Here is a 15,626-nt window from a genome sequence, read left to right on the forward strand (position 1 = left end):
TTGCTCCTAGAGTGGTTATTCACTCTTTTAGGCCTAAGGCTTCTGGGAGTAAATCCTGAGCTAAGAACCACAGTCCCATTCTAAAAATTATATTTCGGATTCCTGGTCCACAATGTACCTTGGTAACAACTGGAAGACACAGAAAAGCAGAGTCAAGGCTTTGCAGGGTATGCCACTGCTAGATACTTGCATTGCTCTAAATACGTAATTTTCCCCTTTAGTTAACAAAATGAATAACTCTACATGAAAGGCTTTTTGTTTTATGTAAGGACAAGCTCTAGCTGCCTCTTCATTTTCATTTTTGTGGTTTAGTGATAGCGAGTAGATTTTTATATGTAAGATTTACCTTACCCAGTGTACTCAGTCAGTAAAGTTATGGGAAAAGGCAGAGGGGTGGACTTTCCTCCATTCCTTACCAGTCAAGTCTGTGTTTCCATGGCTTTTTTCCATGCAACTACAGTAAACCAGGCAGCGAATCGTAGAGTTTCAGAAATGCAACATGATTAAACCATGGTTGAATCCTGCTACCTCACTCTGGCTGTATATCAGATTGACAATGTTCAGACATGCTTACGGGGCTCTGAAAGTTGCAGTGGAAGGCAAATGAAAGTTGTGCCTCTGCTGAAATCTGAATCTATAATTCGTGAGCGTGAGCAGTGTCTACACCACACAAAGTGGTTCTTTGGATCAGACTGCAGGAACTTGTCAATTTCTTTAATGAGAAGAGACAATGAGTGTAGTATGAGTAGAGGGTAGAATTCAATGAGTAGAGACCCATCATTGGAATCACCTTCAGTGAGGTTAGCTTCTATCCACCACCTTTGCCATGGGTGTAATTTTAAATGTTCACAAGAGGTTTGTGAGGCTAGACTTGCTTCTGTGGAAAGGCCTTATATGTGTGTTTTTCTTCTTGGGAAAGATAAGCTTTCCAATTAAATGAAGAATTCTCTGGCTATCCTTTCATTGTTACTCTTTCAGGGTGAGATGCGGCTGACATCTGTCAAATGTCAGCCAAGCTTCAACTCCCATTCTTGACTAGCAACCACTATCCATCCCAGAGTGACGGGACAAGACCTGGGTGGGTCTGGCTTGTTGCCTGACTTGAGCCAAGGCTATAACTGGGATCTCTATAGGCCATAAGCCTTTAGCCTTTAACAGTTAAGTCAGTAGAAGCTCAATAAAGGGGTCCTGTAGGAAGCCCCCCTTGGCTTCTCTCTGCTTATAAAATCTGTAACACATGTTGACTAGATCCAAAATCATGTCATTGCCTCATAACTTTTTGAGGTTCCAACTTTCAGGGCCCTTGGGAGAGGAGCAGTTGTTATTATAAGGTCAGAATTTAGGACTGGCAATTAAAGCCATTTGAGGTCTCTTCTCTCTGTGTTGTCTCCATTGCTTTTAGGCAGCCACAGAGATCTGGCTGCTCTCAGACTAACAGCCCACGCAGCACTGACATGTAGAAATGAGATAAACAACTAGATTTTGTTCCCCAGGAGAATACATTGATGAGCATGGCCACTGCCAGATCTGTGAAGCCTCATGTGCCAAGTGTTGGGGGCCGACTCAGGAGAACTGCACTCGCTGTCCTGTCACAAGGTGAGTAGTCTCTCAGTATCTCCTATGGTTGAGAGCTCACGGGTTGCAGGATAGAGAAAGGTACCCCTTGGGCCTGAAGGAGAAAGAAAAAGTCCTTCTCGTGACACCGTGACCCTCTGTAGTCTGACCACAGCCTACCTCTGTAGCACCTTCTCCCCATGATGCCCGGTACCCACTGCATGAATCAGTATCCTGGACACTAGTGGGGCTTTCTCATCGATGAAGATGATGGTGCCTTTGATGCCTGGAATTTCATCCCTTTCTGCACACCCATAACTCAGTCATCTCCATCTGCTGAGCAAATATCTGCTCGTTTTCTAGAATCAGTTCATGGGTAAACTGTTCTATGAAGGCATTTTTTACCTCTTCCCAGTATAATTAACCTCTCTCCCTTTATGTCCCCCTGTGCTCTGTATAAACTTCCCTAAGAGCAACTGTGACATTGTAAGACATTCATTTACAAAGCTATCTCTTCATTAGACTGTACATCCCTTGAAATACTCATCTTTGTGTCTCTATAACCTATCATAGTGCTAGGAAAATAGTAAGAACTCAATAAATGTGTGATAGCTGAATGAATGAGGAAATAGAAAGTATCTGAATGAGATGAGTATCTCTGCTAATATGCTGGGATTATCTAATGAAGAGAGTTGGGAGCCTACTGTATTTTTAGTCAACACTCCTCTGATTCTAGCACTTAATATTTGTTGGCTGACTGAATGTTCGAATGGCCTCCTCACTGCTCTGCTAAATGCATAGGAAGCAGAGTCTCTCCCCAGACCAGTATGACGAGGCTGCTCCCATTGCAGGTGAATCTCTAGGATGGATGTTCCTTCCACCTTACACAACGGTCATTTCATCTAATTCTTCCTCAGGCCTGTAATATCATGTGTAGGAACTGTGGTATATTTGTCTCTTTATCCCCCCACAGTGATCAGCATATAGCAACGATTCAATAAATGTGTGTTTCATTGAACTTGATAAAGTAGGTAATCAATATCATGAGCTTGGCTCTCCAAATAGCTCCCTCAAAAGAGAAAGAAGGAAGGGAGAGAGGAAGAAAAGAAGGCAGTGAGGAAAGGAGGGAGGGATGAAGACACAAAAGAATAGTCTTAAGAATTCTCAATGATAACTGTGATAACACCTTCCAAGTGTCTCTTTAAGATATTTATGCCTCTAAATATTAAACTTGCTTTAAAGCAACTTCAGAGCATACTGTTAGATACAGACGGCATTCTAAAAATGGATCTAATTTCTCCTCTAACTTCTCATCACATTAGTAATCAAACTACACACTTCTTTGAACTAAGGGGACATTTTAGCATTTGTTTAATAAGGGAGCTACCATCATCCAGTGTACATTGCAGAAGTCATGATTGTCTCAGACTTACCAGAAGTGAGGAAAACAATTCTACTACCATAAATTAAAAAATTGGTAAAAGATCAGCTGTACACCCCCTGGGCCATTCAGGTAGTTGAACTTATTTAAGTTCATGCTTTAGCTTTTGAAGAAAGAAAAACATCTGTAAGTGTACACCCCCGGGGCCATTCAGGTAGTTGAACTTATTTAAGTTCAAGCTAAAGCCCATGCTTTAGCTTTTGAAGAAAGAAAAACATCTGTATGGATCTTGAACCAGGGTGTCCTCCTAAGGAAATCTTATTCCGCAGGAAAAATTTTCTCCTCATCTCCTGAGCACTCCATTTCTTTCCCCATCTCTCCTCCTTGATGTCAATTACTTGCAAATATGTCCAAGAAAGGGCATTGTATCATGGCAATAAACTACCTGACTTCTTTTCTTGTCTGCATTTTCCTGGAAGGGGGTTGAGAAGATGAGGTGAAAGAAACTATTTTAAAAGACAGTGATGTTGACTTATTTGTTCTTGAAAGGGCAGCACTGAATTTCCCAAAGTATTTCTGTGAGTGGAATCAGGTCCATTCAAGGCAGTCTTGAGCCCTTAGTTTATATCCAGCTCTGAGTTAGGCACAAGGCCCATAAATTCTTATAGGTATCTCAAGAGGTCAAAGTTAAGGGATGGTGAGCCACTCAGGGACAAGCAATAGTGGGGCAGTTTTAACACACTAGGCCTGAAGCCAAAGCTGCAACCATAGAACAGGAGATGCCTTATAGAAACTGGAGCTATAGGGGACACAGCCATTTCAAAATCATGGAAGAAAGAAGCAGAGTTGTGACTCCAAGAGGAATAAATATCCCAATCTCTCCTCCCACCCTCAGATCTCCTGCTGGTGTTTCCTATCTGAAACTAACTGGTGCCCAATGGGAAACATCACTCACAAGTAAGGGAACTAGCTTGGAGATGCAGTCCCCAGTGGGCACACTTCCAAGACAGCACCAAACATAATGCGGGAAAATGGATCTGGGCCAGGGGTAAGGGGAGACAAACAAAATACACAGGACAGTTGGTCTCCAAGTTTCTTCCTATTCTTAAATTTTTTGGATATTTCCAGTCCCAGCAGAATGAAGTTCAACTCTAAAGGAGATTTGCTTCGAAACAATATGGAAGGGAAGTAAATCAGTGGGGATAGAGATGAAATAAGATTGACTGTGTGTTGACAATTGTTGAAGCTGAGTGATGAATATAAGAGGAGGGGTACTGTTATGTCTTGCATGTATGTTTATCTTATATATGTTTAAATTTTTCCATAGTAAATTTTAAAAAATAATTTAACCCTGAAGTTGTTTTATAGGAAATACAAATTTAGAAAGCCCTCCCTTCAGCTTCTAGTTTTCCCTTTACATTTCCAACCTTTAGGTTTAGCTCCTTAAAGGCAATTGAAAACTTAAAGGAAGTTTGCCTCTTCTATAGAACATGCATAGATAACTCTGTAATGTCATGGTCCTCAGTGTCCAAGCTAATCTCCCAATCCAGTCCTGGAAAAGTTACAGTCAAAGAACTAATTAAAAGCATTTTAAAATTAGTTCTGACCCACCCTCAAATGTTTTATTTGATCCGTCTCATTGAATTCAGGGGAAAAAAGACTTTTTGTTAAAACATTAAAGTACCAAGAAATTTCATTAAGTGACTTTGTAATGGCTTTAGTTAGGCCAAACCAACAATCAGCACAGAGGACCAACTAACCCTGACTTGACACCTCTTTCATTCCAGTCCGCATCTCTCACACACACACACAACACACACACAACACACACACCACACACACACACACACACCCCACTCGTCTTTAGCACTTGGTTTTGCCTCCTTCTTCTTTTCCATGAGCCCTGTTGGACCTGGAATGGTTCACTGCTTATAAAAAAAAGCAAATGGCATGTGTGACTTGAGGAGAAAAGTGCTTCCCCTATAGAGATTAGCTTGCCTGAGTGTCTCAGAAATCCACAAATTGAATGTCTGGTGGTCCCAGAGTCAGCTTGTGCTGGCTTTAAAGAAAATTTTCAGCAGTCCTATGAAGCCCAGAGCAAGGCCTCTATTCTCCTCCATTAGGGAAGATTTGCTGGTGTTGGTGAAAATCTGTTCCACCAACAGATTTGAAATGGTACTTTTCTTCATGTTCTTTAGCAAGTTTTCTTGGGGAGGGGAGGGGTGCAGGGGAGGATGTAATTCAGTGCCTGCATTTAAGCATGACTGTTTTCTAGATCTTTCAAACTTTAGAAAGAATTATGTTCTTACAAAGACCGGGTATATCACCTGTGCTTTCCTTAGGGTCGAGGTAGAGAGAGGTGATTTAAAGCATAATTGTGTGCTTGGTACTTATTAGAAATCAAGCCCTCAAGCAAAAAAAAATCAGCCCCTTCCCCATATAAACATGGAATTTTACACTATCTGTTTCAGCCCCCACACCCCACCCTAGTTTCTGGATGATTTTAAATGGTTCCCATCATCGAGAGTATTAGATCGCCACTCTCAAAAGAAACAACTTCCTCCTAAACCAATCTGTCATCTCTTTCTTTAAAGGACAAAATGATGATGTACTTTCTGTCCCATTTTCAACTGAATTTAGCAAGAAAATGAATCCTCACCAATAAACATATTCCATTCTCTCCTTCTGCAGAGCATCAAGTAGCTTCCTTATTTAAAAACTTGAGAAAGCTCTTGCACAGTTTTTCTCAAAGGGAGGTTGTTTTGTTTTTGTCTCTTTAACTAACCATATCCAAATTATTCCTTGAAACATCTTCTAGCCCATAAAGCAGAGGCAGGGTGGGGCCAAGATATTCCCAGTTGGCATTAGTGCCATCAACTAAAAGTCTGGGCTGGGAACATAGTCCTCTCATTATACACCACGGTGCAGGGGATCTGTTTTGACATGGACAACCAGATGTGTGTGAGTGTCTGTTTAGGGCTGGACAACACACTGTGTAGTAGGCCAAGAGACTGTTCCCTCCAGTGGAGCTGGGTGTGGTGACCAGAACCTGAGGAGATGAGAATGAGGTGTCTTGTGCTGTTGGCTTTAATCCCATTCTGTTTCCAAACCGATACAAATGACACAGACTTTCAGGGAGTAAAAACAAGATGGAAGACTGCAAGTAACACATTATCCAGGATGCCTTGCCCCACACCTATTTCCTACAAGCCTGATATTGAAATGCCTATCCCCAGTTTAGGAGTGGCTCTAGCTATGGAAACAGTGGGATTTAGACAAGCCAGTGCCACCCCAGGAACAAGCTGCATGAGGCCTACCCCTGGCTTTCCGTGTGACATCCAATCTGAATAAAGAGAAGTGGTAGAGAGAAAAAAATATCCTATCTTTGCTGGCAGGCCCTTAACTCTCCCAGGCCTGAGTGCCAGCACTATGCCCTCAGGGGCTCAATTAACCTTCCAACTGATACAACTGTTACTCTAAATAAGCTCTATGAAACACCAATTTGGCACCGCCTGAATTATTTAGGAATCATTTAGCAAATTCCATAGTAATCTAGACGATCAGTGAGCAGAAGGTAGAGCAGCAGTTCTCAAAGTGTGTTCCCTAGACCAGCAGCATGAGTGTCACCCAGGAACTTGTCAAAAATACAAATTCTTAGCTTCCTCCCCTCAGGACCCACAGGTTAGAAACTCTGGGGGTTGAGCCCCTCAGCTCACATCATCTATTCACATTACCTATCTAACTCTTGCACTTGGGAAACTGATTTTTTTCTGAGCAAAATTCTTGGCTATGATTTACTTCATTACATTTGCTTTTGGGATTATTTTACAAAGGAAAAAAAAAAAGAAGCAAAACTACAAAAATAGTAACTATGATATTATGATATCTATCGTACATGTATAAAACCAAAGGTTTAGAAGCCCACATGCTAACTTATCTGTGGTGCCCTTGTAGATGACTACAAACACAGTCAGAAAATAGAGACTGTACCCTATACATTAGGAAACACTTGCAAAAATGACACTCAGATTCAGAGTTCATTGATTACTTGCCATATGCACAGGCCAAGTTTATAAATCTCACCTAAGCTACAGGATAGAGCTTTGTTTTACCCTTCGAGAGCCCTTGGAGTTGACATTTCCCTTGCAAAGTGTGGGCATGCTGATAACTAAAAGAAGAATATTTTCTCCAAGGCTTCTGGATTCAAAGTCCCATTTAGTGTCTTGAAAGTTCAAAGACCATCATCCAACTATGGGCTGGGTTTGGCTGGGGCCTCCAATATGGGTTTAATCCCTGTAGACACTGGTTAGCTTATTTGGAACCAGACTCAGGATTGCATCCCCAGCCAGTTTCTGGCATGTCTGCTGTTGGGTCCAAGTGTTGGGCCAAGGATGGGTACGTGACTAATATTCCACATGGTCTAGGATGATCAGTCCCAGATATCCCCCTTGTTTCTGGAACAACGAAACTAAGTTTGTGTAGCGAAACACGAATACCACATGTTCTAATACTTAAGGCTATTTCCGAAAGTCATCCTTACAAACTCTAAAAGTCTGTTTTTCCTCTAGGATTTTTGATGACGGCCGTTGCGTTTTGAACTGTCCCTCAGGCAAATTTAAATTTATGAACCAATGCCATCTATGCCACTTCACCTGCCAAGAATGCCAAGGGAATGAGCTTTCCAACTGCACCTCTTGTGGAGTAGGTGAGGAAGTCTGATGGCTCACTTGTTCTTTGTTGCCTCAAACCTGTTCTACTGTGGGACATTATTTGGTTTGATTCAGAAGCTTCATCTCTGAGAACAAGGGGTTGAGATTAGACAGCTGTTCATTAGAAAGTTTTTACAACCTGGAAGTTTCTGCTTATTGTCAGGACACAAGTTTACATTACTGTAGACACAGACTCTGCCCCTGAGGAGATAAGAGAAAAGCTAAGAGATGTCTTTCCAGAGAAGGAGAAAGAAAGGGCATGCAAACAAGATGTCAGACAAGAGATAGACAGTAAAGCTAAGATTTGTTGAGGTAAAAGTGAAAAGCTAGGAAATTAAGGCAGACACATTCAGTCTTTAAGAGAAATATTGTAATAGAGGTTGTGTCAGGGTCTCCTCAGCCCTGAGCTATGCCATTTAGAAGTTGTCAAAGCCTTGTCAGAACAAAGTAACCATTTCAAAACACAAATATGACCTTCTCTGTCCTAGTTTTAACAACTCAAAATTTCTGATGTCATTGAATTATATTCTATAATCTTAAAGGTCCTCTGCGGTCTGACCATTGACTCCTCTCCAGCCTCCCTTCACATGCCTGTCCCCCAACTCTGATCTTATGTTGGACAGATTCATACTCTATTTGACCTACATAATACTTTTAAAATTTGGATCAAATTTTGAAACTGGGACAATTAAAAACCTGGGTTTTTTGTTTCTCTTAAATACTTGGAAGATCTGGCAACACTGGGCTTTCATCCCCCAAGTAATTGACTAGAGGCCATTTCTCCGTAGTCCCCATCACTCCCAGTTGTCTCACTGATCCTGAGGCTGTCAGTTACCACCGTCATCACACTTAACATGGCATTTCTGGTGAAAGAGAATTATTTATCTTTATCCTTACTTGTAATAAAACCAAGAAAAAGAACAAAATAAGAGCATAATGCATTTGTAGAAAAGTGGGAAATAACACATTTCTTCATATAAATTAAAATTATTTCTTTGTGTTTTTTGTAAACAGAATACATTTATGTCAAATTTTATCTCTAGCCTGCTCATTCTGTTTCTTTCCTCATTTATGAGATGGTGGCAACGGTTGCCTCTTTTTAGGATTTTGAAAATAAAATAAGACTAAATGAAATAAAATAATAAAGCACTTAGGGCTAGGCACATAGGAAGTTCTCAATAAATGTTAATTCTTTTTTTTATTATTGCTACTACTACTATCATTGTCTGTACCTCCTTATTCCTATGGGCATTTGAGTTTCTCTAGCTGTTCAAAGACTTCACTTGAAATGTTCTGAACTCCTTATCTGCCTGACCTCTTTCTATTCATCCTTTAGGTCTCAGTTTCAATGTCATTTCCTCAGTGAGGGCTGTTCCACCCTCTCTGTCTAGGTTAGGCCACCTTCCAAAGAGCATCCTTCGAGCTCTGCACTTCCCACTTTATAGGCCTCCTCGCACTTAATATCAATCTTGTCCTTAAGACTCTATGCCTTATAAGAGTACTGAATGGTTTTACCTGGTTTTTTGCTGTATTTTGAGCACAGTGTCTGGCATATGGAAGGCACACAATATAACTGAATGAATGATTCAGTAGAAAGAACATCAGTACCAGCAGTCAGAAAACCTGAGTTCTAGTTCCTGTTCTGTTACTAATGAACTAGAAGACACTAAATCAGTCACTTCACTTCTTTAAGTCTCTCCTTGTTTATAAAAGAAGGAAGCATAGATAAGATGGCATCCAAAATCCCTTTCAGATTTAAAACACACTAATTCTTCATACATAGTGCAAAATTAAGGAGTAGCCTGAATGCTAAACAAATGTCTAAAATGTTCTAAGTATCCTACAGCTATTTGGCCTAATCCATATATAAAATCCTTCAATGTTTTTAATGTATTTTCTGTTTGAAACTATATGTTTAATCCATTATGTTAATCAAAATTTATTGTGCCCCTCCCATGTACAAGTTGCCATGGAAAATGCAATCAATGATAGCATACTTGCCTTCAAGGAGTTTGCAGTCAAACAGGAGTTTATCCTCATGTGTTATAAAATAAGAAAACATTAAAAACCAAATATGGTAGAAATCCTACCACAAGTGAAAAGAGAAAACCCATCTTCAGCTGTAGTGAGCCAAAGAAGCTTCCTAGAGAGGGTATTGCTGAGCGAGCTCAGATTAGCAGGGTTCTCTCCTATTAAGAGCATGATGTCCATAGTTCTGTGCTAAAGAACATAGATGATTGAACTGATGCAGTTCTGTATCATTAGGCTGTCATAAAGGCTGAAAACCTCTGGTTAGGGAGTCCCATCCACACATATAAATCTTTTCCATCAATCTGTAGAAATTTTGCCCTTTAGTTAATTGTAATTTTGTTAAGATTTAGGTCTGAATTCTTTTGGACATGCAGATCTCCAGCTATGTTGATGAAGATTCACTCTTAATTTTCTTCCAGACTTATCCTCCTCCAAACTGGACCCAAAGCTAAATTCAACTAATCATACGACAGCTACAATAAGTGAAATAATGAAGTAAACGTCATAAAGTTTATTTTCAGAGTCTCTCAGCCTTTCTTTCTTTCATCCTTTCCACCAATCCTTTGCCCCCATGCCTTCAACCTTTGATCTTCCTTTCCTCCTGGAGACATCCAATGTCTTCACATTGGTCCCCCTTCTCTTCTAAAAAATCGACTGCCAAGAGATACATGGATACAGTTAATTAATCTTCAGTATAAATGAAAGCCAATCTGAACCTCTTTTAGAGTTCCTTGCACTCTAACTCTTGTCTCAGATTATCACATGAAAGTTTGGCACCTAACAAAAATATCTGCCCTTCTACTGCTAGAACCAGCTTCTCCTACATATCATTATATTTAAATTCTGAGACTCTGGGCAAGTAGTCCAAAATTTATGCATGGTATTTAAATCAATGGAGTATCCAAACTATCAGCCCAAACTAGGGAGCTGCCATGTGACTCAGGCTATTAGAAAAATGACCAAATCTTGGCATAATCTTAGACCAAACCTATGGGGAAAGCTGGCTGTGGCCAATACATCAAGTGACCTCCTTTTACAGGGTCCATGTATTTTAAATAGTAAGACCCTTCAAAGTTCTGTCCTTTAAATCCAAATTATAATATCTAAATCTGTCCAAATAATAAATCCATTTCTAAACAATAAAAATGGGATGGGAGCATATTTTCTCTGATATCCAAACCCATTATCCTTAATTTTTAAGATTCAGTTGGATATATTAGAAAAATAGGAATATTGCCAAAAATTAATTCACTCACTCACTCAGTCATTCACTCACTTACTCAATCATTCAGCAAATACGTATTTAGAGCTCACTCTATGCCAGGCTTCCCCCAAGCCTCTGGATCCTGAATTGATGTCATGTGAAGGTATGGAGAATCAAAACTGCTAGATAGAGAGAGACTAGTCTTCTCCCTCAGATCTTCCTACCTCTATCTGAGAGAAGAACATAACTTAGAAGGTTGACCCTTTTGTGGTCTCTTGAGATTCCAGGTTCTAGCAGATCAGGGTTTTGTGCTCCACAACATTGACTGTAGAATTACCAAATGCACATTACATCCTCCCAAACACTCCTTCCTTTAAGATATAATGTTCTTCTAAGTCAAATGTGGAGACAGCAGACACTTTCTTCCACCACCTCTTTCTTTTCTTTGTTCCTACAGGAACCAGCAGACTTCTGGCATGAAATCACCATTAGAAAAGTGGTAGCTTCAGAGACCATAATCCAAGGCTGTGGTTTTTAAATGGTATTTGAATGAGGATTTTAATTAAATAAGAAACATGGGGTTTAACCATTTGAGACTCATGAGTTTATGGGTAAAAAAAAATAGTCGAATGTTGGCACTTTCATGTGGTTCAATCTAATATTATATTCACTTTCAGTTTCTGAACTTGCAACACAGGGTCAATGCTATCTTTAGTCACAAATTCAGCAGCCTTGCATTTTGAAGTTCAATGGTTCTGGATCTTCATGTGGTAGATGGCATGATGAGTGAACACTAGACCCCGGTTATTTAGGGTAGCACTGATCAGCTATTCTTCAGAGGTCAGAACATATGGCATAATAAATACAATCTACCAACTTGACTTCAATACAAATTGTATGGCATATAGTCCAACTTTGTTCTATTTGTACCCAATCAAGCTGATCTAATCGATTAAATTAATGAAGGAGATAAAAATGTGGGTGACACATAGATCCTGAATGATGGTTTTGGATTTCATAATTGCTCTATGACTTCCTTGAAAATAAGCTACACAGCAATATATTGAGATCTGATTCAAAAATAGATATCCTAAACACTCAGCACAAACAAGAACTCTAGGAAAGTGGGGGTAGAGAACCTCTATGTGCATCCATATTAATCTTGTTCTTTAATATATATTTTTGCAACTGATTATAATTCATTTTCATTAATTGCAATTGTTTGTAACTGATTAGAATTATCTATTTCGTCCAGGAGCAAATTCCCTTAGTCTCATGCTAGGGATACTGCTGATTCTTTCCTTGTAGAGTCCAGTTTTGACAGAAGCTCAGGAACTTTCAGGAATGCACGTAAAGGAGTCAAAGAGGTGTGTTTGGTCTCATACTTCAATAGGCTGCCATTATGGCAGCTGTGCAAAAATTCAGAGCTTAGTTAAAGCAAGTGAGTAATTTTGATAACCGAATTCAAAATCATTCTTAAAAATTGGACTGTCTTAAAACTGTCATGTCTATCGGTAAGTGTTTGTTTATTCTCATGAGATTTCTATAGCCCCAGGTCTTCAAGCTTCCACAGATATGGAAAGGAGCCCTAGGAAAACTTTTCAACTACAAGGATACAGATACTGCACTTTTTATTAAATAGTCCCCAAGGAGCCTAAACCCTCGGTCATGTCTCTTTTTTAATAAAACATCTTAGGTTATATTAGCTTCATGGTTAATTGTGTACATTTTCACTTTTTTTGTTGTTCCTCAATCTGTTCAGATAAGCATGGCCGGGAGCGCTTCCTGTACCAGGGCGAGTGTCGGGAGAGCTGCCCTGTAGGGCACTACCCTGCTGAAGGGCACACCTGCCTGCCCTGCCCAGACAACTGCGACCTTTGCCACAGCGCACACATCTGCACACGGTGCATGGGTGGCTACTTCATAGTGCCCACCAACCACACCTGCCAGAAGTTAGAGTGTGGACAAGGTAAGGCTGCTCTGGAGCCACCAGGAGGTGGCATGGGGAATGGTACCCCCAGATGTCCCACAGACCTGGACTGTCTTCTTGGTTTACTGTCGATGCCTGAGATGACTCTGTATGACTATATATCATGTAGGGACAGTCACAGCTGCTCCTCTCTCTTGCCCCACACATCTGTTCTCTGGGTTTCCCCAGATGCAATCCAAGAGCATAGGAATGCAGCTAATCACATAGATATTGATCTTGAGTAGAGGGTTTGCAAGCAGGGTATGGTAGAGAGAAAATTAGATTAGAATCCAGAAGTCCTGGCGAACAATTTTCTCCTTCTCAATTACTAGACTCTGGGGAAAATTAGTCTGATTTCTCTATGCCTTGCTTCGTTTCTTCATAGCACAAAAGCACTTGCTGTGAGAAGCCAGTGAGAATCACCCTACCTACAACTACTCAAAAATATGAAAATGTTCTGTAAATCATGTTATTCTTATTGCCCAATTCCTTATCTTACACGGGAAGATGGAAAATTTAAAACAGCACTTACAGTTATTGTTGTCTTCCATATAAGAACACTGCAGACTTTCTCTGCTCTGCATAAGAATTATGCCTAATCTGGTGCTAAAAAGAGCTCTAAGATATTTCTAGAATAATTAAAACACATTCTTTTTCTTCTTAATGTTTACTAATGTAGTATAGGATTTAAACTTTTTTAAAAAAGTATTTAGAAGAACGGATAAAACGAAATAGACCCTGTTCATTTATATACCCAATTCCATATTCTCAGAAGCTGAACTTATTTCGTTAATAAATAAAATCTACCAGCTTCAATACATGTTGCATGGCATATCATCTAATTTTGTTCTATTTGCACCCAGTCAAGCTGTGCTAATCAATTAAATTAGTGGAGATAAAAATGTGGATACATAGATCCTTAATGATGGTTTTGGATTTCATAATTGCTCTATGACTTACTTGAAAATAAGCTACACACCAATATATTTTCATAGCAATTGATGTGTCTCCAGTCAGTGAAAATGAATTGTTTTTCACTCTTCTCACTATATAGATGAAGTTCAAGACCCAGATTATGAAGAATGTGTACCTTGTGAAGAAGGATGTCTGGGATGCGGCTTGGGTATGTCATCTTCCTTTGTTGGCTAAAGAGTTGAAATAGCTCTGTCCATTTTCGCACATCCTCATCCTGTCATTCTTTCAGCAGGGACTCTTGTCATTGTTGTTATCATCAGTGTCACCATCAATATCCATTAAGTGGGCTCACTCCCATGCATACAGGGTTGCAGAGAGGAATGCTCCCTTTTGAGGCAATGAATAGGTCACCTGTCTTCATGAAATTCAAGTTTAGAAAAGGACAGGCATCTTTTTCTCTGGCTGTTAGTTAATTGGCAGAGGATATCTACAGCAACCATATTTCAAGATTCCTGAGACTTGGCCTCTCCTTAGCTTTTCAAAGTCACAAATTTTAAGATGAACAATGGTGAGAGAGAAAGAAACTCAACCAAAGAAATGCCTAATTACTCTAACTCATTCAGTATGTAAAACACAAAAGCCTGTTAGGAGTTTGAGAGTTTTCCTTTGCAAAAATGACTAAATTGTTTCAAGCCCAAGACAATCCTTAGAGAAAAAAAAAAAATGTGGTGGCAGTGAGTTGAAGTCCTCATAATACAAGGAAAAGCATTTGTCAATCTTTCATATAATTCTCTAATTCCCATCACTGGCTCTTCATTTTCCCCCAGGCATGCCTGGTTCTCCTGTGGAGAGGGTGGTAGAGAAAGTCTATCCCACATAGCACCATTGGATTGGATATAAAATGAAAAAGAGGGAAGCCACCAAATTCCAGGAATGTGTCTTGCTGTAAATTTAGGCAAGATATTGAAACTAATTGCCATGTGGGTCTATGAATCTTTGAAAGGGAACCTAACCTAGAGATAGATGGAATAATTTTTCTTCATGGAGTTTCCATGATGTTTTCGCTAATCAAATTTGTTTATGGGCCTTTTATCAGGCTGAAAACAAATAGCATTTTATATAATATCATTTTGTCTCAAGAGTATTTGATGCCAAATTCTTTGCCTTTCTAATCAGTATCTTGAATGGAAATTTAACTAAGATAAATCTAAGTATTCTAAATTATATTTGTTCATTAATTGAGAATAAAAGAAAGTAGAATCATTTTTACCTAATGTTTTAAAATATCCTTTTTTGTTTTAATTTGGGAAATGTGGTAATAAGTATGACATATAACTATAGCCTAAGATTTGGGGCCCGTACTTATATCACCAATGACTCAATAATTTAATCAAATTGCATAAGATCTCTTTACCTTCATCTTGTCAGTAAAATCGAGGTTAATGTGCCCTTATCTTGGTTCATAAGTGGGCGATGAAAATCTATTAGCATTTTCTCACTAAAATGGCTATAACCCCTAGTTTTGGGAGAAAACCATATACAATTTTTTTTAAATTTTAAGTAAGGTGGAGACCCCCTTACTTAAAATTAATTGTTAAATAAGTAGACAAACATTTGCAATGACAGAATTTAGAGAAGGAGGAAATTCCTGGGCACAGAAATGGTCAAGGAAGGCTTCCAGAAGATGAGATTTGAGCCTTTGAGTTTCCATGGAATTTAGAAAGATAAGAAGGTAGGGCTACACTACAGAGGGGCTTTGGACCTGGACAATAGCAGTAAAAAGGTTTAGAAGGAAGAATTTCTGTCATGGATTTTAGAACACTGCATGTACCAATTTTGCAGAGGGAATAAGTAAATATAAGG

General features: G+C 39.4%; 1 protein-coding gene across 3 annotated transcripts in view; it reads left to right on the top strand.

Annotated features, from left to right (window-relative positions):
• Window positions 1-15,626, top strand: part of PCSK5 (proprotein convertase subtilisin/kexin type 5) — a 404,343-nt gene that overhangs the window by 314,448 nt on the left and 74,269 nt on the right. For all 3 annotated transcript variants that reach the window (XM_015594534.2, XM_025051431.1, XM_025051430.1), the window contains exons 21-24: window positions 1,494-1,596; window positions 7,504-7,640; window positions 12,642-12,848; window positions 13,903-13,971. In XM_015594534.2, the coding sequence (XP_015450020.1) occupies window positions 1,494-1,596; window positions 7,504-7,640; window positions 12,642-12,848; window positions 13,903-13,971 (516 nt within the window). The remainder of the gene's footprint in view (window positions 1-1,493; window positions 1,597-7,503; window positions 7,641-12,641; window positions 12,849-13,902; window positions 13,972-15,626) is intronic.

The sequence above is a fragment of the Pteropus alecto genome, unplaced genomic scaffold (assembly GCF_000325575.1).
Source record: "Pteropus alecto unplaced genomic scaffold, ASM32557v1 scaffold95, whole genome shotgun sequence".
NCBI classification, from domain to species: domain Eukaryota; kingdom Metazoa; phylum Chordata; class Mammalia; order Chiroptera; family Pteropodidae; genus Pteropus; species Pteropus alecto.